The sequence below is a fragment of the Dipteris shenzhenensis genome, chromosome 12 (genome assembly GCF_047967505.1).
Source record: "Dipteris shenzhenensis isolate YYH24624 ecotype China chromosome 12, Dip_SZ_1.0, whole genome shotgun sequence".
In the NCBI taxonomy this organism is placed as follows: Eukaryota; Viridiplantae; Streptophyta; class Polypodiopsida; order Gleicheniales; family Dipteridaceae; genus Dipteris; species Dipteris shenzhenensis.
Window position 1 is genome coordinate 13,328,748 of NC_141607.1, and position 25,245 is coordinate 13,353,992.

General features: G+C 42.9%; 1 protein-coding gene across 1 annotated transcript in view; it reads left to right on the plus strand.

The window, feature by feature from the left end:
• LOC147895838 (sister chromatid cohesion protein PDS5 homolog A-like) overlaps positions 1–25,245 on the plus strand; it is a 130,480-nt gene that overhangs the window by 44,072 nt on the left and 61,163 nt on the right. The window contains exons 5-16 of the mRNA XM_087382347.1: positions 2,307–2,528; positions 2,936–3,152; positions 3,267–3,412; positions 3,572–3,729; positions 7,810–7,959; positions 8,039–8,087; positions 8,192–8,377; positions 8,528–8,710; positions 17,857–18,011; positions 18,190–18,316; positions 18,470–18,619; positions 18,723–18,788. Coding sequence (XP_087238473.1) covers positions 2,307–2,528; positions 2,936–3,152; positions 3,267–3,412; positions 3,572–3,729; positions 7,810–7,959; positions 8,039–8,087; positions 8,192–8,377; positions 8,528–8,710; positions 17,857–18,011; positions 18,190–18,316; positions 18,470–18,619; positions 18,723–18,788 — 1,809 coding nt within the window. The remainder of the gene's footprint in view (positions 1–2,306; positions 2,529–2,935; positions 3,153–3,266; positions 3,413–3,571; positions 3,730–7,809; positions 7,960–8,038; positions 8,088–8,191; positions 8,378–8,527; positions 8,711–17,856; positions 18,012–18,189; positions 18,317–18,469; positions 18,620–18,722; positions 18,789–25,245) is intronic.

Sequence of the window (25,245 nt, forward strand, 5' to 3'; positions counted from 1 at the left end):
TCCTAGCTACCACATTCTCTCCAATACCATAGTGGAAAAAGGAAACTAGATGAGGGCAGCCAACATCCCCCCCTTCCTAAGAGGTCACCCGTCCGAGTTTTATTCATGCCTTATCTTTCCACAAATCATCTCATCCAAACAGCAAAACTTAAGGTCCTCGAGCCTATCCAATTCATGGAAAAATCTCTTACTAAATCTAGGATTCAAACACAGTAATTGGTTCTCTGCAGATGTTTTGATTGTATCTCCAGCCTACTGGTATTGCGATAATTCTTTTTATCTTAAATGGTGCGTTGCCCTATCAGCTAGATTTAGATGTTCGTTTGGGAGAGACTAAAATGAAATCGTTTAGACTTCACAAGCAGTTGTAGCTTGACTGAAGAGATTTGGACTACCTTTTGATTAGCCTTCTCCTTTAGTGCTAGCCTTCGTCATGGCTGAGTTTGCCCTTCACCTCCGGAGTGCCGACAACAACTCAGTACAAAGACTTTGTATAAATGGATGCTCAAGTATGTGTGGGTGTGTGGATTTGTATGTGTGAGAGCATACTTTTATACTATGATACTATGGTCTACATCCACTGTTGGGCGCTGATGACGTCAGTGGGGATGTCATAGTAGCTAGTCCGTGCTATGCGTGATGGAGTTTATGGTTTTCAATCTTATGAGTGACTATCGTGAGATTGAAACTGCACTATGTTGTGTTTTTAGAGGATGAGTTTGGGAATGTTTCTAGATTCATCTAGGTATATGCTTCTGCCGTATTAGCGGACATGCAAATTTCACATTGTGAAGTTTTTGTCCAAGTTGCGGCCTGTTGGTATTGCGATAATTCTTTTTATCTTAAATGGTGCGTTGCCCTATCAGCTAGATTTAGATTTGGATGCTCGTTTGGGAGAGACTAAAATGAAATCGTTTAGACTTCACAAGCAGTTGTAGCTTGACTGAAGAGATTTGGACTACCTTTTGATTAGCCTTCTCCTTTAGTGCTAGCCTTCGTCATGGCTGAGTGCCCTTCACCTCCGGAGTGCCAACAGAAACTCAGTACAAAGACTTTGTATAAATGGATGCTCAAGTATGTGTGGGTGTGTGGATTTGTATGTGTGAGAGCATACCTTTATGCTATGGTCTACACCCACTGTTGGGCGTTGATGACGTCAGTGGGGATGCCATAGTAGCTAGTCCTTGCTATGCGTGATGGAGTTTATGGTTTTCAATCTTATGAGTGACTATCGTGAGATTGAAACTGCACTATGTTGTGTTTTTAGAGGATGAGTTTGGGAATGTTCCTAGATTCATCTAGGTATATGTATCTTCAGCATGAAAGGAAGTAAGCAATGGGAACGGCTTGTGAGCGGAACCGTTGAGATACTCTCACGTCTGCCAAGCTGCATGGATGATGAAAGGCACTCCAAGGTAGTGTATCTGCTTGTTTGAGTAGTGCCATGCTTGCTAATTGGTCTTAGGTGGGTAATGATCTGAAATGAACTGAAATTTCTATTCAACTAAGCAATAGTTGTCCGTGTTAAAGGATGAGTAGTGTTCTTTGATTAGTAAACATTCCTAAGTGGATGGATAAATGGCTACCTTGTGGAGATGTGGTAATTTTGGCAATAATTATTGAGGATATAGTTGAGACCTACCAGTCATCTATAAAGAAGATGAATGTTGGGAATCCTACGACATGGACTTTGGTAGTTGGATTTAATGGTAAATATCCAAAATGCATCCATTAAGAAGGTTTAAAATTAGGACGAGTGGAAAGGTAAGAATCTGAAGTGATTCAAGTTAGATTAGGATTTCTTGGTCTGTCAAAGAATGGTTAATGCACATAGAAAGTTTACAAATGAGTGAAACAGTAAGTTTTCATGAAGATTGACTTCATTTTCTACCATTTTCCACCGGGGCCATGTAAGACCAGGAAGATATTTCTAGATGCTTCAGCCAGATATGGCAGTATTCATAGGAAAGGAATTTCGAAGAACATTGTAATAATGAGAATGGGGTTAGAAATCCGTAGCAAAGGATCAATCTTTTTCAAAGGTAGGTTTCTGCCTAGTCAATCAAGAGAGATTTGAAGTCAAAGATCTCCTATTAACTCTAGGATCAGATGTTTTCATCTTTCATATTTATATCGAGTAAATCTTTTAGAAGTGTTTTTTTTGAAAGAACGTTTAGTAGTAGTATGCTTTTGAGTACCTTCTGCTCATGTAAGAGCAGGATGCTGTTGAATGAATTTTGTAGGAGTTTGCTTTTGAGCACCTTCTGCCATATAAAATTGTGCTGAGTTTTTGAAGTTGGGTACAGGGTGTATCTGCGGCTGCGCACAAACTTGCTGTTGGTGTAGTTCAACAGTGTGCAGAAAAATTGGAGCCGTATGTACAGCGATTGTTGACATCTGTAATGTTGGAGGGAAAGGCAGCTGATATTGATCTACATGCAGACTATCATGACATCATACATGAAATATACCAATGGGCACCTCAGATGGTGCTTGCTGTCATCCCCAACCTTACCCAAGAACTTGTGGTAATAATTACCTGCTGCCATGGTTGCCATATATTACTCCAAATTTGCCTGTGTGCATGTGTATGGTTGTGTGTTGTCATGACCCCTTCAATACAATATGAGGCTTTTTGTAATAAGGTCCGTGTCTGATAAGCCTTGTTCTAAAATTGAGCAATGTGCGATTTAGAGTGTTTCCTTCCCTGACCCTATGAAAGCTAATTTTAAGAAAAGAGTTGCTGCCAGCCATAAAGGAGCTTTATATAATACATACATGTGTGCATGCACATGTGTGTGCGAGTACATTTGGGTGTACATACATGCTAGTAGACTTTAACCTTAGCAATTCCTATGTGCAAGTTTTTTCGGTGAAGTGCTTCTGTTGGATTTTGTAACCATTCAGGCTGAGTTGAATGGGCATCTTAATGCAGAACGATAAACTGGATGTACGACTGAAGGCTGTGCAACTACTTGGGAGGCTCTTTGCGCTTCCTGGGCAGCATGTTGCTAAAGAATATCGGCAATTGTTTTCAGAATTTTTGAAGAGGTTTACCGATAAAGCAGTTGAAGTCCGACTTGCAATGATAGATTGTGCAAAGGACTGTCTGAAAGCAAATCATTCGGAAAGGGAGGCCACTGAAATTTTGGGTGAGAGAGTCAACATGGTGCTGCCAGAATTTGTAGAGGTCTAGATGTTTGGTCACACAACATACTCGTAAGCTAGTACTGAAAGCAGATTACTTGTCTATTTTCTTGTAACAGCTGGATTGGATGATCGTATCCTGGATAGTGAGGAGATTGTACGCTTGCATGCTGTGACTGCCATATGTGATGTTGCAAAGCACAACTTTAGGTGGATACCAGTCTCACTTCTTACACATGTTGCTGAACGGCTTCGAGACAAGAAGGTCGAGAGAATTCAAAACTTACTTGCATGTATGCAAAGGATGTGTGCTGAGTTGAGATGTTTTGTTGACAGGTGTCCTTGGTCATATTCATTGTCTGGTTGTGTTGAGTACTTCTAAGCTGCTTAGTAAGTTAAAGCTGATGGCTGAAGGACCATGCAGGTTCTTGTTAGGAAAGAAGCATTTCTAAGGCTAGCTGAAGTTTACAGAGCTTATTGCACAAAGTGTTACGAGGGCTTTTCCAATGGTGACAAGGAATTAGAATGGATACCTAGCAAACTCATTCGTTGCTGCTATGACAAAGACGTTAAGGAATTCAGGTAGAAATTCCAGCTTGGGAGTTACAGTCAAATTTAGTTCAAACCTCAAGTAGGTCAAGAAAATGACTAAAATTGTGGGTGCCCTTCAATTTGATGCACAAAAAGCTTACTGGTGATGAAATAGTAATGCTTGGAGCATATTAGGTCTTTCTTCTGCTTGTTCTTGACTAAGTTGGGTGCCCTTCAATTTGATGCACAAAAAGCTTACTGGTGATGAAATAGTAATGCTTGGAGCATATTAGGTCTTTCTTCTGCTTGTTCTTGACTAAGTTTCCATGGCTGTGATGTGGTATGTACGTTTTTGTCTCTATGTAGCAATAAAAAGATACACACACTTAGTAGTGTTTATGTGCAAGTGTGATTTAGAGAGTGTACACGCATGAGAAAGATAGAAATGATTATTAATGTTTGTGGAGGACAGCAAAATGTATGAGGCTAGTAGGCAAATGTTTGAAAAAGTCAGGATCGGTGGTGGCATCCCGAGGTACAGAGATGTATGTAAAGACCAGCCTATATGAACTAGATGCAAACTAGTTGTTGGAGACAATGTCATTGTTGTGCCCTCTCTCTCTCTCTCTCTCTCTCTCTCTCTCTACGAAGCTCCCATCAGTCTTTAGTAGACTTTAATAAAGTTTTTTTCTTTTGAAGCTCCCATCATTCTTTAGTAGACTTCAATAAAGTTTTTTTCTTTCTTCTTTCTTTCTATCTGTCTGTTTGTCTGTCTCTCTCGGTTTAAAAAAAGGGAAAAGAGTCGATAAAGAGATTAACTACTTTAGATCCAACGTTAAGGATCACCTTCTGAGCCCGAAGTTACTAAAGTTAGCCAAGTATGTCTCATAGCACTAAGCGTTAGACTAGACTATGCATTGGCCTCTACAAGGTTGATGGGATATCTCAAGGTGTATGCCTCAGGCACAGAGGCACAGTTAGGTGCCCACAAGCACAGTTAGGTGGTGGAGAGCCACATAGGATGTTTGAGAGAATCTAGGAGCAAATGATTGTGGAGCTCTGAAGTCATCAGTGATGTCAGTGAGCATGTATGAGGTGCCTACTTAAGGACCTCACTCTTCTTCATTCCATAATGCAAGTATTTTGAGTTTGTACTCACTCTTTGCTTTCTTTTCAGCTTACCAACATGGTATCATAGCCCTTTGATCCCCCTTGAGTCCATTTTTGCCACATCATCATCTTCTTCTTCTCCATTTTCCTCCTCCTTCCCAAAATTTTTGAGAGCTTGGTTCTCCGCCTACAAACGACCATTGCCCAAACCCTCTGAGCTGTAAACTCCTCTAGTATGGGCGAACTTCCACCTGCAAGCAATTGAGAAAAAAACGTCTCTGTTGGCTGCCATTCTCCAAACAGCAAATTTCTTCTATTGCTCAATACTCCCTGCCTGCTCCGCCATTGCCTGAGCTCTCTTAGGAGTAGATGGGCGACGTCAAGACGAAGATTTTGAGCCATTTTTCAGCTCATTTGGTTCAGTAACGAGGAAGAAATCGTCAAAACTCAGGTTCAGCCTGTAGCAACTCCCCCGGGCAAAAGTGCGCACCATTTCGTCCAACCTCTGTGCTGGACCCTCTTTGGTATATGAGCTTGCTTTTTCTTCAGAAAGCCCTCTTTTCCTTGCTTTGAAGAGTGAGCTACAAGCCCTCCAAGTTCAGCCTTTTGGTTTTGACAGTTTTGGACAAGTTTTTGAAGATGATGCTACATAAAATGCTACTCTAGCATTTCTGGTTTTTTGAAACTTTCAATAACTGCAGTACAAGTGTGGCTTCAGTTTTGTTTTGAATTGCTAGACCTGGTTTTGATTGGAAAGTATTCATTTTAGCCACTTCTATGAAGCATGTAAGAAGAAGCATCATTGTTTGAAATTTGGTCACAAGACTTTGTACATTAAATGCTTATATTTTGAAGCATTTCAGTTGTTATTCTAAGCCCTGTAAGAGAGAAGACACTGCCCAATACCTGGGTTAGACCCTCTCATGGCTTTCTTATGCAAAATATGTGAAAAGCCTAAACATAAAGCAATGTCTTGTAATGCTACAAAGGATGAAAATGTCAACCTGACTTCCTTGTTGAAGATTGCCAAAACAATGGTTGCCAAAAAGGAAGCAACTACAAAGCCTGAGATCTACCCTCTCATGGCACTTTTATTTGACTCCAAGTACAAGAAAAAGATGAAGGTCAGATACCTAAGATATGCTTCTCTACACAACTATGGAGATGACAAGATAATTGTTCTCTTGAAGGATATGATTTTCAGATCCACTTGTTCTATCATAGTACCATCTTATAAGGCACTAGACACTGCCCATGTGGTAAGACCTTGCCTTGACATGGATATTCTGCCTCCACAAGATGAGGCATCCCATGAAGATTATGCATTTTAAATCATCTCTATGTATGCTTCAGATCTCTCTTTTTATGTCAAGGTACTCAGCCTAGATAGTCCTCCAAAATGAATGAAATAAACTATTGTGTTTTTGTGTGTTTTGTAAACACCTCTGGTCACCTTATGATGTAGGCCATGTGTATGTTTTGCTCCATGGTACCTCCTGCAGACATTGTGTGCATGTACATGCAGGGGAGATAACCATTGGAAGGTCTTTTTGTGTCCCTTTTGTTTACCTTACACCCAAGGGAACCCTTGCTAGCATGAGAACCTAGCCATAGATTTATCCTTGACCACCATGAGATGGCATGAGAAACTATGAGACTAGATGTATCCTTGACATAGCCTGAGGCATTCCCTTGAGGGAGGGTTTGATGGGATATCTCAAGGTGTATGCCTCAGGCACACCTTGGTTTCTTTGTGTGAGTGCTAGAGGCACAGTTAGGTGCCCACAAGCACAGTTAGGTGGTGGAGAGCCACATAGGATGATTGAGAGAATCTAGGAGCAAATTGAGGAGATGATTGTGGAGCTCTGAAGGCATCAGTGATGTAAGTGAGCATGTATGAGGTGCCTACTTAAGGACCTCACTCTTCTTCATTCCATAATGCAAGTATTCTGAGTTTGTACTCTCTTTGCTTTCCTTTCAGCTTACCAACAAAGGTCTCAGTATCTCAAGGAGTCCTTGTCGAGATCTCAATGAGCACACAACTCATATATATACTCACCCAAGGGTGTCCTTATCATAAGGGCACCCATATATTGGGAATACTAACTGATCTCTTTTAAAAGGTCCACAATCTGGACCTAACGCCATCATTAATGCCACCTCATGCTATGACCTTGGGGTCATAACAGTCAAGATAGATATTGCCAAGCGAGTGGCAAAGACCAAACACGCCAACTATAGACTAGACAGCTGCAAAGCATTAAAATCCCTCCCGCAAAAAGTCAACAAGCTTGGATCCTGTGTGCCATACTATAGGAGCCCGCAACCAAGTGTTGACTACTCCTTGGGCAAGAGTTGACCTTCATCCATATTGCGGACTTTAGAGAAACGGTGTGGACACCTAGGCCCCTTAGGTCTACGCTTGGGGTCCCAAGATCTTTATACATTTACCTTGTTGCTTATATTTATTTGCTATATTTAGCGTGTGACCCTAAAGGCGAGCACTAAGCTACAATTTCAAGAACAGCCATGCGTTTCCTAAAACTAACCTTTGGATCTATATAGATTGTGGATACATTTGGTGCTCGATGCAATGGATAGTGTAAGTAAAATATTCGCTCTCTGGAAAAACATTTAATAAGTCAATGTAAGATTGAGAATACTTTTGTGAAGCGGATGGTAGCCCCTTTACCCTCGGCCTAGGAAAAGGCATGGGCACACCTTTGGGTGAAGGTACAAGAAGATGGAGCATTTGGTCCCGCATCCTTGATCCCTCTTCATCGGAGGCTAGACCTAATGGCCTTCAATTGTTGGGTTAATATGTAATTGTCACACATGGATGACCATGCACACATATATGTTACATGTGTGCGTGTGCGCGCATTATTTCAATTCGTACAGTATGTCTATGCTTTATGCTAACTTTAGTGTCATTAATAGGAATGGGTGCACTAGTATAACTATAATTTCTGACATTATTCACATTGTAGCATTTTTGTAATCTCTCTTGGGGTCGTTCAGGCCAGCTGCACTTGAAATCCTGCTTTCAGAAAACCTCTTTCCTTGCCAGCTTTCTGTCTTGGAGAGGACCAGGCATTGGATTGCAATGTATATGGCTTTTGAGGAAATTGATAAGAAGGCATTGGCAAGAGTCCTACTACAGAAGCAAAGGTATCTTTCTGAGTTTGCTCGTGTGTTTTAAGCAGTGTTGTTTTTGTTCATGGAATCACCGCTCCACCTTATATTGTAGGTTGCAGGAGGACATGTCTGCGTATCTTTCTCTTCGTGAAGATGGAAAGGTCAGCTAGATTTAAGCATACATGAATTCTAAAATTTCAGAATCGAAATAAAGCAGTGTCTTTTTGCTTAAAAGTGATATTTGTTAGGAAAAAATGCAATGCAGGAATTGAAAATGGATGATTCTCATATTCAGCACCTGTTTAAGGCGATGTCCTTATCATTTGTGGATGATCACAAAGTTGAGGAAAACTTTCAAAAGCTTCACAGTATGAAGGACAAGAAGATTTTTAAGGCGTTGTCTCAATTGCTCGATCCAAATACCAGTTTCACTGAGTCTGAAACAATAAACGTGAGCTGCACTTAGGATTGAGGAAGCTAAGTTTGTAAACATGCTTTTATTTGGCTACCTTTCCTAGTCTTCTATCAGTGAAAATATTTGCTAGTTTAAAGGGTTTGGGTCAAAGTTTGATTCAGACACTCTGTATTTGCTGGCTTACAGGTGGACTTACTGAAACGAATTGGTAAAAATCATCCTCAACATGAGTTTATGAAAGTGCTTGCTTTGAGATGTTCTTTAAGAATTTTTGGTAAGGAGCACGCCAAAGCAGTGTTACAAGAAGTAGCATTAAACAGAGATTCCGACAACATGGATATGGTAGCTGCGGGCTTAGCATTACTTGCAGTAAGTAATTTTGACTTCTTTCCTTCGGTATTCCTTTCTTTTTCTTTTTCTGAGCTAGTCTGCCTACAAAGAAAGTGCAGCTTCATGAAGACATGCTTTGTGCTTATTGACAACATATGCTTTGTTTCTTTCAAATGAAATAGAGGAAATATACGTTTCAGTGGACTTAAAGGTGCATTAAGCTTAGGCTGCTGCTATCTCTTCCAAATTTGTTGCTCTAAGGAAACCTCACGTTGATGTTATCAAGTGGATGACTGTGTGTCGGCTGCTTTTGCTGTTAGCACTTCAGGTAAACTCTATGAGTTGACTTCTCTGGCTAACCATATGGTTGACTTGGGGGTCACATAGGCCACCCTTTGTATTTTTCTCTTATCCATTTGAGCAGTACCACCTTTTGTTCTAACTTGTTGTTTGCTTCCCGAACTCCACTCCCGTTCCATTGCTTTCTGCACCCAACAATGGTATCAGAGCAGGTTCTCTTGCTCCTACCTGCCTTCCCACCTGCCTTCCCTCGTGCTCTCCCATTGCTCCTACCTACCATTTTGCTCCAGCTCAGTCCGGTGCCTGATTTCATAGCTAGAAACCTGTTTTTTGAGTAGAAAAACAGTCCAGCGATTGTTTTTTGACTTTTTGAGGTCTGATTTCAACGTTTTTTGAAATTTCTGAGCTGCTTGCTTATGAATGACCCTGTCCCGCATCATTTTGTCCGAATGTCTGTACGGTTGTATGGACCCGTACAGATAGGTGCACGATGCTGCCAGGAATCTGACAACTTGTCAGAAGTTGATTTAGCATCTTGGAACTATTTTTGGAGGTTTTTTTGCTTTGATTTGGACTCTTTTTAGTCATTTGGGCCTTCCGCTAGGTGCTCCAACTTGCTCTAGCACCATTTGGCTGGGATTCTCTCCCTCTTGACTCAGATCTACCTGGTATAGTTGGATTTGAAGCTTTTGTCCGAATGTCTGTACGGTTGTATGGACCCGTACAGATAGGTGCACGATGCTGCCAGGAATCTGACAACTTGTCAGAAGTTGATTTAGCATCTTGGAACTATTTTTGGAGGTTTTTTTGCTTTGATTTGGACTCTTTTTAGTCATTTGGGCCTTCCGCTAGGTGCTCCAACTTGCTCTAGCACCATTTGGCTGGGATTCTCTCCCTCTTGACTCAGATCTACCTGGTATAGTTGGATTTGAAGCTTTTGTCACGGGGACGTGAATGTATGAATTGTGACTAACTTTGGCTTAGGGGACTAGCCCAGGGGAAGCGACACTTCCCAGAAGTCTTTAGAAGCACACACTAGGCCTACTTGCTAGGGGCAAGGCAAGGTTTGGAGGGGTCTTAAAGTTAGGCCCAAGGAAACCAATGTTCAATTGGTTAGAAGGGTTAGGATTTAAGTGTGAGGAGCAAACCAATGTGTCATTGGTTTTTGTGGGTTAGAGCATTAATGAGGGGTCCACGTGGCAGCCCCTCATGCACACCTACCCCCCTTCCTCTCTGTCTAAGGCTAAGGTACGGATTTCTTTTGACATGCTTCTTTTGGTTCATTCCACGCATCCCGTGGAGAAGGGTACGGCTGTTTTTCTCGCTGCAATCTGGACCTTAATTGGTGGCTGGTTCATTTTCTAAGGCTGCCAAGCTTGCTCCATAGGTTGTGTACGGACTGTACTGAGCCTTTAAGGTGGTTGTTCGGGAGCTGTATGTGCAGTTTTTTCTAGTTTTCTCCAAGGTGGACTGTATGGGCTGTTCTTTTCTGCTGCTCGCACATCCCAAGCAGCTGTTCCATTGATTGCACACTTTCCCAACAATGGTGTACGGTTCTTCCACGCTGATGTACGGCTGTTTTTCTCTTGCACGCATCTCGAGTTGAAGCTGCTACTGTACGGACCAGTGGGCACTTATTTCAAGGCATTCTTGTTGCTGTGCAGTTGATCTACGTCCATTTTGAGGTGTTTTTCTTGCTGGTTTCAGTGAATGCAGCACTACGAGGCCTTTCCACGGCTTCCCCCTCTCTTGCCTGTGACCCTCCTGCACTCTCTCTTGCCGGTGACCCTCCCTCTCTTGCCTGTGACCCTCCTGCACTCTCTCTCGGATTCCAGCCCTTCTCTCTCTTCCTTTCTCTCTCCAAGCTGCCATTTCCTCCTGCTCCCTCTTGCTTGCTTGGATCTGCTGCCCCTGGAGGTGTTTTGGAGCTGGATTGAAGTCATTTTGGAAGCTTGTTGTTGCTCCTTTGTTGTTGGAAGCCCCTCTTGGCCCTTCATGCAGTGAATAGGCACCCAGTCACAGAGGGTGTAACCAGATTGGAGTCAAAGGGGGCAGTGTGTGGATTTTCTTCCTGTATTGTGGTCACTTGTTCAGTTTGAGATCTGTGTTGAAGCTTGGTCACCCTGAGAGGCTGGTCAGTGGGTTGTGGGATTGCCAGTTGTGGTTGAGCAAGTTGGATGCTTGGACACCTTTACAGTGGTCATGGACAATGGTGAATGCCTTAGCCTTGCCTTGGCACTTGGGTACTAGTGTGCGCACTAGGATGGAATGCAGGTTGTAGCCAAAGTTTGGCTTGGACAGTGGAATTGCCCGTGGGGCAGAGCACAAGGGTGAGCCCTTGTTGTATGTACCAATTTCATTCCTAAAGAAATAAATAAATACCATAAGCGGCGTCAAGCGTTTGGGGCCAGTGTGGTGTCTTTGTACTTGGTTTCATTGAGCAAAGGCACTCTAGCCTCCATCCAGTTATTTCTCAAATTGTTTTTAAGTGGTATTGTTTAAAGTTAAGTGGTTGGAAATGATGCAATGTGGTTGTGAATAATGAATATGCAATGAAAGTTATGGTCTACTGCCATTTAGGAAATTGAAGGCCGGTTACACTTTTCACCCTCTTTTATGCCACGTTTGCACACATTGCACTAGAGATTGGGGCTTTTGTGTCCAGTGACATTTGCTCCTTTTGGTCGCATTTTGGGGCTTTTGCAGCATTTGTCCTATTTTGATTTCATTTCCACTCTGACACTGGGGATTTTGGATCTATTGCTGACAGATTGTGGGATGTTTTTAGATTTGCAAGTTATTTTGTCACATTTGCTTTATTTCAGCAAAATTTGGGGCTTTTAGTCATTTGTCCCAAATTTGACAGTTTTGCCCTTCTAGAAATTGGGAGTTTGAAATTTGCAGTGACATTGACTTGGTACAATCAATTTTGGGCATTTGGTAGACATTGTCCTGCAGGAACATTGACATTGGGTTGGGATTGCAGCACATTGAATCACATTTACAACTTGGAGCACAATTTGAGGCTTTTCCCAATTTGCCCTCCTTTTGGCATATTTGCCCTCTCAGATTTTGGGTATATTATGCATTTGCCCCTTGATTTGGGCTTGTTGTCTTGTTAGATTTGAGGCACGTAGTCTCCATCTGGGACATTTAAAGCTCAATTGATCACTGGATACATTTGCAGATATTTGCCCCTTGTTTTGGGCTGATATTTAGCAGGACAGCTATCTTTGGCAAGGGGGTCCTTTCACCGGATAGATATTGTTTTGCAGGTCATATTTTTGGGGCAGCACTTGCATTTAACTCATTGTTTGAGCAGCCAATTTTTGGTTGGTCACTGCCTGACATTCATTTTTGGACAGCCAACTCATTTTGCAGCGAAAGCCTTGAGGCTACTCTTGAGCGCACATTTTTCCTTCAGGGATTTATTTTTGTCATGGGAAGCAACGATTGGATGGGTATGTTCTCAATCTGAGGACAAGCTTGATGGACCCAAGTATCCCATGTGGTCATACATGGTGAAACATTTGTTGGTTGCCAAAATTTTTTGGGGTATTGTCTCAGGATCGGATCTTCGACCTTCCTGTGTGGCATCCACTTCTGCTACTGCTACAGCTGGTGCAGCTGCTACAGCCACTTCTAAATCTACTGCCACCGCTGGTGCAGCTGTTACAGCCACCTCTGGAACTACTACTACTCCAGCCACACCTCCTACACCCGAACATGCCAGATAGGATGGTAGAAATGCCCAAGCACATTCTATCATTGCTTTTTCAGTCAAGAGACATATGATTCCTCACATTCGGTCTTGCAAAACTTCCAAGGTTGCGTGGGATATCTTGGCTCACCTTTACTAGGTTCGCAATGAGGCACGTGTTGCTTTCTTACGCAAGCAATTGGAGAATGTCAAAATGGAAGAGGGGGACAGCATGGATGCATACATCACAAAAATCAAGGATTTTCAAGAGCAGCTCATTAATGTGGATGAAATTATTTCAGATGCTCAGGTAGTGTCCACGACACTCAGGAAGCAATGGAACGGGAGTGGAGTGTGGGAAGCAAACAACAAGCTGGAGCAAAACGTAGTATTGCTCAAATTGGAAATCAGGCTTTTGTCGCTAATTACAAAAATAAGGGAACGAATGGGCAAAATTACAGCAAACCCAAGCCTTCTGGAGGCTCATCTACTACTAGACACTGATCTAATTCTGCCCCGTTTGATGCAAAGAAGAAAAACAGAGAAAACGTTGTAATCATTGCCGGAAGCCAGGACATGACATTTCTAAATGTCGCAAGCACATAGCTTTTGAAAAGAAAAAGCAGCAAAAGGGACTTGCTATCACTACTACTCCAGCTGTCCTAGATGATGGGTATGAGGCAGCAAACATTGCTCACCATGAGTGGGTTTTTTACGGTGACATGCCAATACAATCCAGAGAAGCATGCTACAGCCTTGTTTGTCTTAGATTCTAAGTCCGATTGGTGCTTTGACAGTGTTGCTTCCAAGCACATCTCTTCTTTCAGATCACTCTTTCAGACATTGGGGCGTGCTCCACATGGTGGCACAGGGACAGGTGCCAACAATGCATCATATCTCGTGAAGGGGATTGACCAGGTCGAGGTCACTAGAGTTTCAAGTGATACGATCATGCTTATGGACGTTTTGTTTGTCCCAGGTATCAAGAACAACCTCATCTCCATTGCAGCCATATCCTTGAATGGCTTTCGGGTTCTCTTTGATGGTTATCAATGTGTCGTATATGACAACCGGTATGATGACATCATAGTACTTACTGGGTCACTTTCTTTTGGGCTATATCATCTTGATGTTTATGACAAACAACCTGCTATAGAGGCAAATTTGCTAGCTGAATCTGTAATTTCAGATTCTCACTTATGGCATGCAAGGTTGGGTCACCTCAACTACAAAAGCTGAAATGGGCAAGTGCATGCTCAAAGGAAAGTCTTTGCCAAATAAGTTTTGGTTGGATGCTGTCACGTGCTCCAACTATGTGCTCAACCGGGCACCCACAAAGGCATTGAAGACTATCACACCTTACGAAACATGGCACGGTCGCAAACCTGAAATTTCTCATATGCGGGTGTTCGAGTCATTGGCTTATGCTCATGCGCCATCTCAGCTGAGACATAAGCATGAAGACAAAGCTGTAAAATGCATATTCATTCGTTATAGCGCAGAGAGCAAGGGATACAGGTTGTATCAGCCCAGCACGGGCAAGGTCATTGTCAGTAGGGATGTTGTATTCGCTGAAAATGTGCCTTGACCTTGGTTGGAATGCAAAAAACAGCCTACTGTTGATTACTCAGATGTCTTTGATACATTGTTGCCTTTCTTTCAGTCACCCACAGATCCAGAGCAGCGATGTTGTGCTATACACTTCTACCAGTGCACATCCTCCTCCAATAGCTCTTGCTGCTCAGCCTGATATGCCTTTAGTCGATGATCACGCTATTGAGCAGGCAGTTGCATAGGAGAGTGCTGTCATTAATAAGTTCCGAGATGGCCTTTGGACACACTCACGGACAGCAAACAAGCTGAGCCTTTGCCAGCCCGTACTAGAGGTGTGTATAAACAAATGCATGGCAACTATTTGGCTGTAGCGTTGGTTGCTACTGCTTGCAATGAGGAACCTTTGTCACAAGGATGCCTTTGATAGCAAGGAATAGATGGATGCCATGAAGGTTGAGCTTGAATCCATTCATGCAAACAACACTTGGGAGTTGTGTGACTTGCTAGCAGGCAAGCTTGCCATTGGCACAAAGTGGGTCTACAAGGTGAAAAAGAAAGCTGATGGTAGTATTGACTGCCTCAAAGCCTGCTTGGTTGCAAAGGGATATGCACAACAGCACGGCATTGACTTTGAGGAGACCTTTGGTCAAGCTTCACTTTCATACTAAGGCTCCTCAAGGCCACCTCCTCTTCCTCCTCGTTGTTCTTCAAGTCTATCAATCTGGTATCACATTTTATGTCACAGGACTACACGTTTAGATGAGGATGCCTTGGTCATTGATGTTGACTCTAGGAGCAAGTTGTCCAGGTCTATAGATGATATTTTAGCGGATGCTGCATTTCAGCTGGTCAGGGTTGTAGTTCATGTGAAGCAGCGTTTTTTGGCTTTGGGATGGCATCTAGACCCTACCTCGGATCACACTCCCTTGTGTTCATGGAGGATTTGGCTCTATGGAGGTGTCTCCATAAAGTATTTGCAGTGGGATCCTTGGGATTGGGATCATGGGGAGTAAGGTACCCACGCCGACTTGGCAACCCAAGTATCAGACAGAAACACCCCTCTAATTCCAAGTAAAACCAAAATCATCCCCCCAATCTAGAGTGTCTTTGTTACTAATCCAATGAGCCATTGGATTTATTTCAATTAATATGTGCACTTGTTGCAAAACAAAATAAGTTCAAGGCTGCTTTGAAAGAAGTGAGATTCTATGGAGTGGCTCTTAAAAAACAGTAATGTCATCGGCAAGCTCACTATTCCTATCTCATGCGAAGTCTCACCCCGACAATATTTGCGTGAGATCTTAAAAAGATTCTCATTACTTAAGCCACAAATAAATATCAGCCCTGCAGGGCGTTTGGGACTCTGATACTATGACTGATTCACTGATAGAGGGTCCCATTCAGCTTATCCACCAAAGGGAGGTTGCAGAAATATATGGAGTTAAGTCACTCTTTTGGGAACCTTTATAAATGTTTGGCCAAAGGTATTAGTCTGTTTTTGCAGCAGCCCATTCTTTCAATTTCTTGGTTATAGGACACCCTCTTGCCCTACAACATGCAATGGTAATCTGATCGTGCAATCACAACAAGACCTTCTTTAAACCTTTAGTGAGGAATTAGGGTAATGCACCATAGAGAGATAAAGGAGATAAGGATAGAGAGAGAATGGAGTCGGCAATTGATTGGTCCCTGTACCCACTAAGGGCCCCCTCCCCAATCAGGGAAAATTTGCTTTATACTTGGATAACTGAGAAATACAAATTGGAGAACTGAGAAATACAAATAACACTCTTCGAGAGAGCACGTAAACACGCTTCTGAAGAGTACACTGTGCACACGTATAGTAGACCCAAAGACGTGAGAGGCAACGCCGACCAATACTGAGACCTTGATGCTGTCCACACTGACAGTATTTTGCAAGGCAAGGAAAGGCTTTTGCTGTCCACCAGAATGCAGGGTTAGTGCGTGAGTGAGAGAGTGAAAGCTAGGAGTGATAGATCCTAAAAGAGAGATGAGAGATGACTAAAATATAGAGCTGAGAGGTGAGTTTTGCAAACTGTAAAAGATTACTGAAAGGAGCTGCTGAAACAGAACCCCAAACCTAACTCCGTTTGCTGATCCGACTCCCCGTCTGATGCGCTGCGTGAACACCTTCTAGGAGGGCTGAACTAAGGCCAAGAGCTGAGGCTGGCCAGAGGCTAACTTTTGTAGGTTAGGTTGTTCAGGAGGGGCTGGAGTGGAGCTGTAGGAGTGCTGAAGAAGGGAGGACTGAATTGGAAAATGAAAAGAAGCAAGGGCCTTTTATAGGGGCTGGGGAGCCAGCCAACCAGCATTTGCCAGGGAGTTTTGTGGGCAGCCTTTGCAGGCTCAGCCTTTGGGGGCCCCTTGGGGCTCCTATCCTAAGGTATGACCTAGACCTAACCTAACCTAAGTTGGAAACACTAACTACGTACTGTTCTCTAGTGGGTACCAATGAACAAGACTGACTCTCTGACTTGACCTGAGGCTTAGAGATTGACTTAAGTAGCTTGTGCCTGACTGTCCGTGGACAAGGGCTAACAACATACGACAAAATCTCCTATTAGGGAATTATTACACACTTGTCGATGTAGCCAGTGTGTCACATTGCACCCAAGTGCAGGGGTGCATGTGACATGCCCCTTCCCTAGGTAACATGGTCCCCAATCATGTCCCAAAAAGCGATAAAAAGGAAAGGTGTCAACCCATTTGAGCTCGGGCACTTGCCTTGTGGAGGGCAAGAAGTGCAGTCCTAAGTTCCAAATTGGTGAAAGGTGCATCAGGTGAGTTTCTCGTGTTAGGTTTCACCAATGCTGGACTACCTTGCCATACTCATCTTTGGCAGGCATATCAGGATGTCTTGTGAGAAGGGAGGTATAAAAATCTCTACCATGTCTCGGACCAACTCTTCCTCCCATATGAAATTCGAAAGGATTCCCGTGCATGAAATGCATACTTTGCTCTTTGATCTAGCAAAGCTTATTGATGAGCCCTTGTTGCAACGAGGCGCTCTTGAACCCAAGTATCTGTAGGCCATCTTTGCTCTTTCCTTTGCAAGGTTGCTCACTACCCCGTCAGAGGCCAATCTACCGTCTGAGAATCTTGTCTTTTGGCACTAACGGTAGTCTAATACAAATCACTAATACTTGAAGGATTGCTGCCACATGTGAAGGAGATGGCACTCCACCCTGCAAATGGGACACCTAGATCTGCAAACATCCTTAGTGAGCCCTTCCAATGCATACAAGGCAATCTGTAATCCTGATGCTGGGGTCTCAAATGAGGCTCGTATATCATCATAACCACCGGTAAGTGAATAGAGATGGTACAATGCATTCTGAGCCACCTCTGCTAATATCCAATCATCAAGATAAAATCTGTCTAGCTTCGCATGAATGGGCATCTGCAGTCTCTTGTTCGATCACGAGAACAATAGAGAATGAGACAAAATGTGAAAGGCATCATTTGTCCAAGCAATTTTACTGCTAATCTGGAAAAGGAAGGCATTCCAAGCTGCAACTGTCGTATTCAATAGCTACAGTTCCTGGTATTTTCAATATTTGAATAATGCTTATTTCTTTCGGCTTATGTTTTGATGTGGCTGTTTGAACAGGAGTTTGCTGGCTTCTTTCCCTTTCTCATTCAAGTTGTGAAGGAAGATCTACTGGGTTTGTTGTTCGATGGTGATGATACCACCAAGGAAAGAGTGGCAGATATTCTAGCCAGGGCTGGGAGCTGTATCTGTGGCCAAATTGAAGAAGCCAGCAGGTGATCTCTCTGACAAGTTTTTGTTGCTTGCTCATGGTGTTCCTGTTTGTCACAACGCCATTAAGTTCCAACTTGATTAATTTTCTACTGATTCCTTTTTGTTTTAAAGACACTCACCACAATTTCTGTATTGCCACCTAAAGGTGTGACTGTGGTCGTGCTCTTGCTCTTTCTACAGCTCTGTGGAGCTTACACTTCAGAAGCTTTGTTTGGAAGGTAGCCGAAAGCAGGCAAAATATGCAGTTTCTGCTTTAACAGCTTTGAATGTTGATGGAGGCTTCAAAGCACTTTCAGTTCTATATGGAGTGAGTTGTGATACAAGATTGTTTTGTGAGAGACACTTTTTTCAAAAGTCCTTTTCCAAGTCTTCAAGAAGTTTCAATATTACCACAAACTTAGTTACTGAAATTGTGTTATGATAAGTATGATGTTGACTAGAACACTTCTGTTTCTTCCAGCGGCTCATGGAATCATTACAAGAAAATAATCCTCATTTGCCAACAGTATTGCAGTCTCTCTCATGCATTGCCCAGAATGCCATTACTGTATTTGAAACTCAAGAAGATGACATTGTCCGATTTGTTGTTCGAACACTTAGAAGAAGCTGTGTAAGTAATCTTGTTTTTGTCCTTTGCTGTGATTTTGAAGAAGTTAGCTGTCTTCATAGTACTAATGTAAAAGGGGGGGGGGGGGGCATTTTTTCCAACACAGGTTGTAGAAGCTGGAGAAACAGAGGATGGAGGCTGGGAAAGACCAAGTACACTCTGTCGTCTGAAGGTATTTTGTGGTTTATCTGTTTGTGTATAATCATATGCACTAAGCCGAGCACGATTGCGATTTAGCTGGGCTTACTTCCATATGAGGGAAATTAGTGCTTTAGTTTGTGTGTATTTCGTTTATTATAGGACCCATACACAAATACATTAAGTCTCTAAAGGTACAAGTGGATGTAAAATAGTGTGAACATGAATTTGTGTTGATGCGTAGTCCCTTGACTCCTATTGAATCTGTTACCTAATCTGTTATTTGCCTTCGGAAAAAAGCGAATAGTCTGGAAGAAGGGAATTAACCTTCGAATTTGAAAATAGAAGGTTTTAAACCAGCAAATTTCAAGGCATTTTAGTTATATTTCTGCTTAAACTTACAAGATTTCAATTAAAACTTTTAAAAACTCCAACTTATGTTTCGAGAATCCACATGAGTTTGTCCCCAAAAAAAAACAGAGATTTTGAAAGAGCCAATTTCCAAGAGTGTTTATAGAAAACCTTTTTCATCACACACACAAAAACCTTCAGGGCTGCTGCGGCATTTGCCAAAAAAGCAAAGAAAAAGAGAATCGTCTCACAAATGATATCTCTTCTTTCATCACGAGTATTAGAAGTTAGTTAAATGCATGCATTCTAGATGATTGCCTATGCATTCATGCGATTTGGGGTCTGTGTAATGGAGTAAGACTACTGCTTGAACTTTTACTAGCTATAGCACTTATTCACATGCTAACTTCCTCCTGCCAGAGTTAAATATATTGCAAATGCGATTAAAGTAATGCTGCTTCCTTCCTTTAATCCATTGTCATGCAAAGGTATTTCAAGGTCTCTCTACTCATTATTGAGCAAAATCCAAGGGCCTTTTCACACGTAAGAGCGTGCTCTGTGGCTGTGAGAAAGCTGAATGTTTTGTTCCAATAAGTCTTAACAGAGGAACTATGGTAGGGCCTCCAATCCAAATAGCTGTTCGAAATATTTATATTTCCTGAGGCAATGGCCAAGTTTATGCAATAAGGGGCTAGGGGCTTTATTAAGGTTTTTTGACCCCTAACCTCAATTAGGAGTTGAGTTAGTAAGTTAGTCACCACACATCTTTTGACCCCAGTTAGGGTCTCCATCCTTGGTTTTGTCTCTATGACTACCCTAGCTTTGTACCTAATTTGCTTGCTTCAACTCCATTCTCATCAAGCTCTCTCGCTTCCATTTCCAACATTTGTTATCAAAACAACTTCCTCTTGCTTCCCAGCACCTCCTCGCACCCATGGCGCAAATTTGTGTTGAAGAAATTGATTTTTGTCGTGAGAACTTTCACATGCAAGCTGTCTAGAGCTGGGCGACCATTGCAGGAGTTGCTACAAGGCAAGGTGCCTCCATTCTGGAGCATTCCAGGGCTGAACGATTTTGTTTAGGCTGTTCTACAGCCAGTCGGCTGTTTTTATCGCTGGTTGCTCTGTTTCTGTGAAGTTTTTGCTGATTTTCTCCTCTTGCATTAGTTGCCTACCTTCCAGGAGCTGGCCGTCTTCATCAGGCACACACTTTGAGGCATTTTAAGGACTGTTTTCCTGTTTGAAGGATGAAGTCTCAGTTTGGGGACTGTATTGGGGCTTCAGAAGCCTTGTACTTGCTCTTTTGGACCTGTTCTTGGCAGTTTTGTCAAAGTACAGCCCGCTTTTGGCACTGGTGGGTGCATTTTATATCCATTTGGTTGTGGTACTTGCTGATTTATGCAAAACAGTGATAAATATCGGCATTTTGGTGCTAGCTCAGTCAAGTATTGACTGAGGGGGGAGCTTCTATTGCGTTGAGAACAGTTTTGAGTCTGCTGGTCAACTCTGTTAGTGGCATTTGCTATTTTTCATCTTGAGTCCCAGACTATTGGTTGAACCATATAACCTAAAGCCACTCCCAGCTTTACTTCATCGCGCACCTGTCACGCATTTACTTCCTTAAGAGGAATTGGGCTTTGCAATTGGTTGTTTGGTTCAAGATAGAGGTGATTTTCAGTTGGGTTTATGCCTTTTGAGCCAAACATTGGCTGAGTTTTGAGCGGAGAATTCTGAGACTGCAGTACATAGCCCAGCGCGACATTTTTCATGGCAAGTTTTAGGTGCAACTCCCCTTCAGGTAGAGATAGTGGTAGTGTTGTCGGATCTCATAGTAGGCTAGGCAAGCACAAAGAAAATGCTCCTCTGTCTCAATCGCCCTTAGCGTACATAGCATATTTCGTCGGTGGATCTTGGAAGTGTGCCTGGAAGCATTGTCGCTCTAGCTGAACCAAAGCACTCCGCTCCCGTGTAAGTCGTGCCTGGGCTGCATGGGTCATCGTGAAAATGGGTCCTGTGAAGATTGCTCCCAGATATGTGTAGGACTGTACTATCTCCAATGCCTTGCCATGATAAGTGAAGTAGAGTCGGGGGAGCACTGTGCGTGATGTATTGAAGACCATAACCTTGGTCTTCCCAAGGTTGACTGTAAGGTCTCTCTCTCTCTCTCTCTCTCTCTCTCTCTCTCTCTCTCTCTCTCTGTGAAACCATCTACTCCGATGAAATCCTCCTCGTAAAAGATAGCAGAAACACTCTCATTTCTCTCCCTCTCTCCCTCTCTCAACAGGTACACTAGGGCCCAGGAGAATCGTCGGGCTGGACCCCCCCCAAGGTATTTTATTACTTGAGAGAAAACTGAATATACAGTTCAGCGTAGAGCTGCTCATACATAAATCCAAACGTGAATAAATATTACATGAGCTCTTAGGCTCCCTTTCTTGGCAACAAGCCACTTGTCAATTTCTACATTACTTTCCTAATTACATGCCACTAAGGGCAACTCTGGAGTCTACGAAGCACTTGGTCACGCGAACCGCCTCCTAGTTTCTTGTTAGACTCTTGTAGTGCTTAGGAAAAATAACTCTTAGTAGTATCTGCAACAAGTAATTAAAGCACACCACCATGGCACCCATTAATTGTTAGCACTTTGCATGCAAATAATACACTGTGGACTAATTCTAGTCATGGTGGACGTCCCCACTGAACACATGTGCACACATAACAAATATAAATAATTCTTGAATTTTACAAGATACCTGTAAAACTCCTTGCCCTGAGAGCCTTTGCGTACAGTATGATACACAATCTGCTCTGGCTGAAGGACCTCCTCTAGCTCATCCACTTCTGGTGGATCCTCTGATACTGGCTCTGTAGGCTCTGGCCCCTGGAATTTCTTTAGAAGACTCACATGGAATGCATTGTGAATCCTCCAATGTTCTGGCAAGGCCAACCTGTATGCAACCTCATTTATTTTTTCTGTAACCCTGAAAGGGCCATAGTACCTAGGAGATAACTTTGCATACACTTTCTGTTTGCCTTTGAACTTACGGAGCCTAGCTTTCTCAAACTTTAAAAGTACCCAATCCCCTTCCTTGAGATCTAACTGTCTCCTATGCTTATCTACAGCTCTTTTATGCTTCTCTTGAGACCTTTCAATTGCTGTCTGGACTTGGCTGTAAGCTGTCTTGAGGTCTCTCACAAACTGATCAGCTGCAAATATTTCATCCTTGGTCCTCAGGATAGGTGGCAGAATCACCTTCCCATATATGACCTCAAAAGGGGCTTTCCTTGTAGAGTTGTGTACTGGATTATTGTAAGCAAACTCTACCAATGGTAGGTACTTTTCCCAGTCTGAACCTTTGTAGCATTTCAGCATATCCAATGCTGTAGAATTTGCTACTTCACTTTGACCATCTGTCTGGGGATGGAAAGAAGAATAAAAATTCAGAATCGTCCCCATATTATCAAATAAAGCTCTCCAGAATAGACTGGTCACACTGGGATCTCGATCACTGAAGAATTTACAGCAACCTTCAAATGCCTCAGTTCCGCCACAGGATGTCTTGCCTCCTCCACAGGCAGTGGAACAAGTGGTGCAGCAAGAAATTGCAGACATACATGCAGCAAAAACAGTCCCAAACTGGCTGTTACAGACTCTCAGGGAGAGTAAACTTGATGCTCCGTTACCTGGCAGGACTCGTAGTGCAGCAAGGCACATGGAAGGTGCTAATTCAGTGGAATCAGCATATGCAGGTACTCTCCTTGATGAGGAGGAGCCTGCCACATTTGAAGAAGCAAAAGGTAATGTGCATTGGATGAATGCCATGCACGATGAGTTGCAGTCCATTGCAAAAAATCAGACTTGGGATGTTGTGGACTTGCCACAGGGTAAACATGCTATTGGCACACGATGGGTATTTAAAGTCAAACGGAAGCCAGATGGCTCCATTGACAGATATAAAGCCAGGCTGGTGCTAAGGGCTATGCTCAGAAAAAGGGCATAGATTATGAGGAGACATTTGCTCCTACATCCCGGATGACAACCATCCGATCAGTAATTGCAATGGCTGCCCATTTTGAGTGGAATGTTCATCAGTTGGACATAAAAACAGCCTTCTTAAATGGGGACTTGCTGGAAGAGGTGTATGTCAAACCACCTCCGGGCTTTGAAATTACAGCAAATGCACTTCAAGTCTGCAAACTCAATAAAGCTTTATACGGGCTGAAACAGGCCCCTCGTGCATGGTATGCTAAGATACATGCCTTTTTGACCAGCAAGGGGCTGCACAATAGTCCTACTGAGAGCACCCTCTACATCAAGATGGATGGGGGGGAAATATTAGTCATCCTTCTTTATGTCGATGACTTACTGCTCACAGGGTCCAATGAAGAAAAAATTGCAGATTTCAAAGCTGATTTGCAGACCAACTTTGACATGTCAGATTTGGGGCTACTTCACTTTTATTTGGGGATCCAATTCTCTCATGAGAGACGTGGCACTGTTATGTCTCAGTCCAAGTATGTTCAGAAACTCTTGGACAGATTTAACATGCAAGAGTGTAAGCCCATATCTACTCCTATGGAACCGGGGCTGAAACTCACAATGCATACTGCAGGAGAATTAGTTGATGCCACACTTTACAGCCAAGCTGTTGGATGCCTCATATATCTCTGCAACACTAGACCTGATATTCAGTTTGCAGTATCTCAGGTGAGCAGGTACATGCACAGCCCAAAAACTATGCATTGGAAGGCAGTTAAGCGCATCTTCCGTTATTTGCAGGGCACCAAGTCTTTTGGCTTACTATTTCCCAAGGGGGGTGACTTGCAGATGCATGCCTACAGTGATTTAGATTGGGCTGGTGATTATGACACTAGGCAGTCCACTAGTGGCAATTGTTTCTTTTTGGGTAAGTCTTGCATTTCATGGCTGAGCAAGAAACAATCTACAGTGGCTACCTCATCATGTGAAGCTGAGTACAGGGCAGCTTTCACAGCAACAGTTGAATGTGTCTGGCTGAGACGTTTATTTGCTGATCTTCATCTGTCTTTGGAGGGTCCTTCTCCAATTCTCACTGATAGTCAGAGTGCCATTGCAGTGGCAAAGAATCCAGTGTTTCATGCTCGCACGAAGCACATTGAGGTTCACTATCACTACGTCAGAGAGAAGTTGCATGCAGGAGAGATCAGTATGATCTTTGTGTCCACACATGACAACGTTGCAGATATTTTCACCAAAGCGCTACCACGTGAGAAGTTTGAGGCATTTCGCAGTGCCCTGAACTTATATCCGTTTGGTGATTGATCAGCCTTGTACATGACATTGGCACTACAGGGGGGTGTTAGAATTATAGATATAATTCAGCAGTGACCAATGTAATATAATAAGCTAGTTAGGGGCACTTTTCCCTCACTAAGAGGTTTTTCCCCCTAACTACAGTTAGTTCACTAACTATGGTTAGTGACTACTAAGGTTTTGTCACTAGGACAAAACCTTATCCTACTCACTTTGTGTTGTACTCTCTAACTCTATTCTATTGCAACTACGTCTTCAGCTTCCAAGCCTCCTGCACTTTCAATCTCTCTTGCTCTCACTCACTCCTTTTCCTTCAAGAAAACAATTTGAGAAATAACTGGATGGAGGCTAGAGTGCCCCTGCCCAATGAAACCAAGTACAAGACACCACATTGGCCCCAAACACTTGACGTCCCTTCCGGTATTTATTTATCTTTTTAGGAATGAAATTGGTACATACAACAAGGGCTCTCCCTTGTGCTCTGCCCCACGGGCAATTCCACTGTCCAAGCCGAACCTTGGCTATAACCTGCATTCCATCCTAGTGTACACACTAGCACCCAAGTGCCGAGGCAAAGCTAAGGCATTCACCATTTTTCCATGACCAACTGTAAAAGTATCCAAGCATTCCACAAAGACTGTAACCAATTGTTAATGACCAGGCATCCAGACACTTCCCAAAAATCTCCAAATGCAATCACATGAAAAGGATAGCGACAAGAGAACTCAAACCAGCTTCAACTGACTTCAATCCAGCTCCGAAACACCTCTAGAAGCAACACATCCAGTGTAGCGACTAGTGGGAGGAACTGGCAGCTAGGAGAGGGGAAACAAGAGAGGGATAACGGG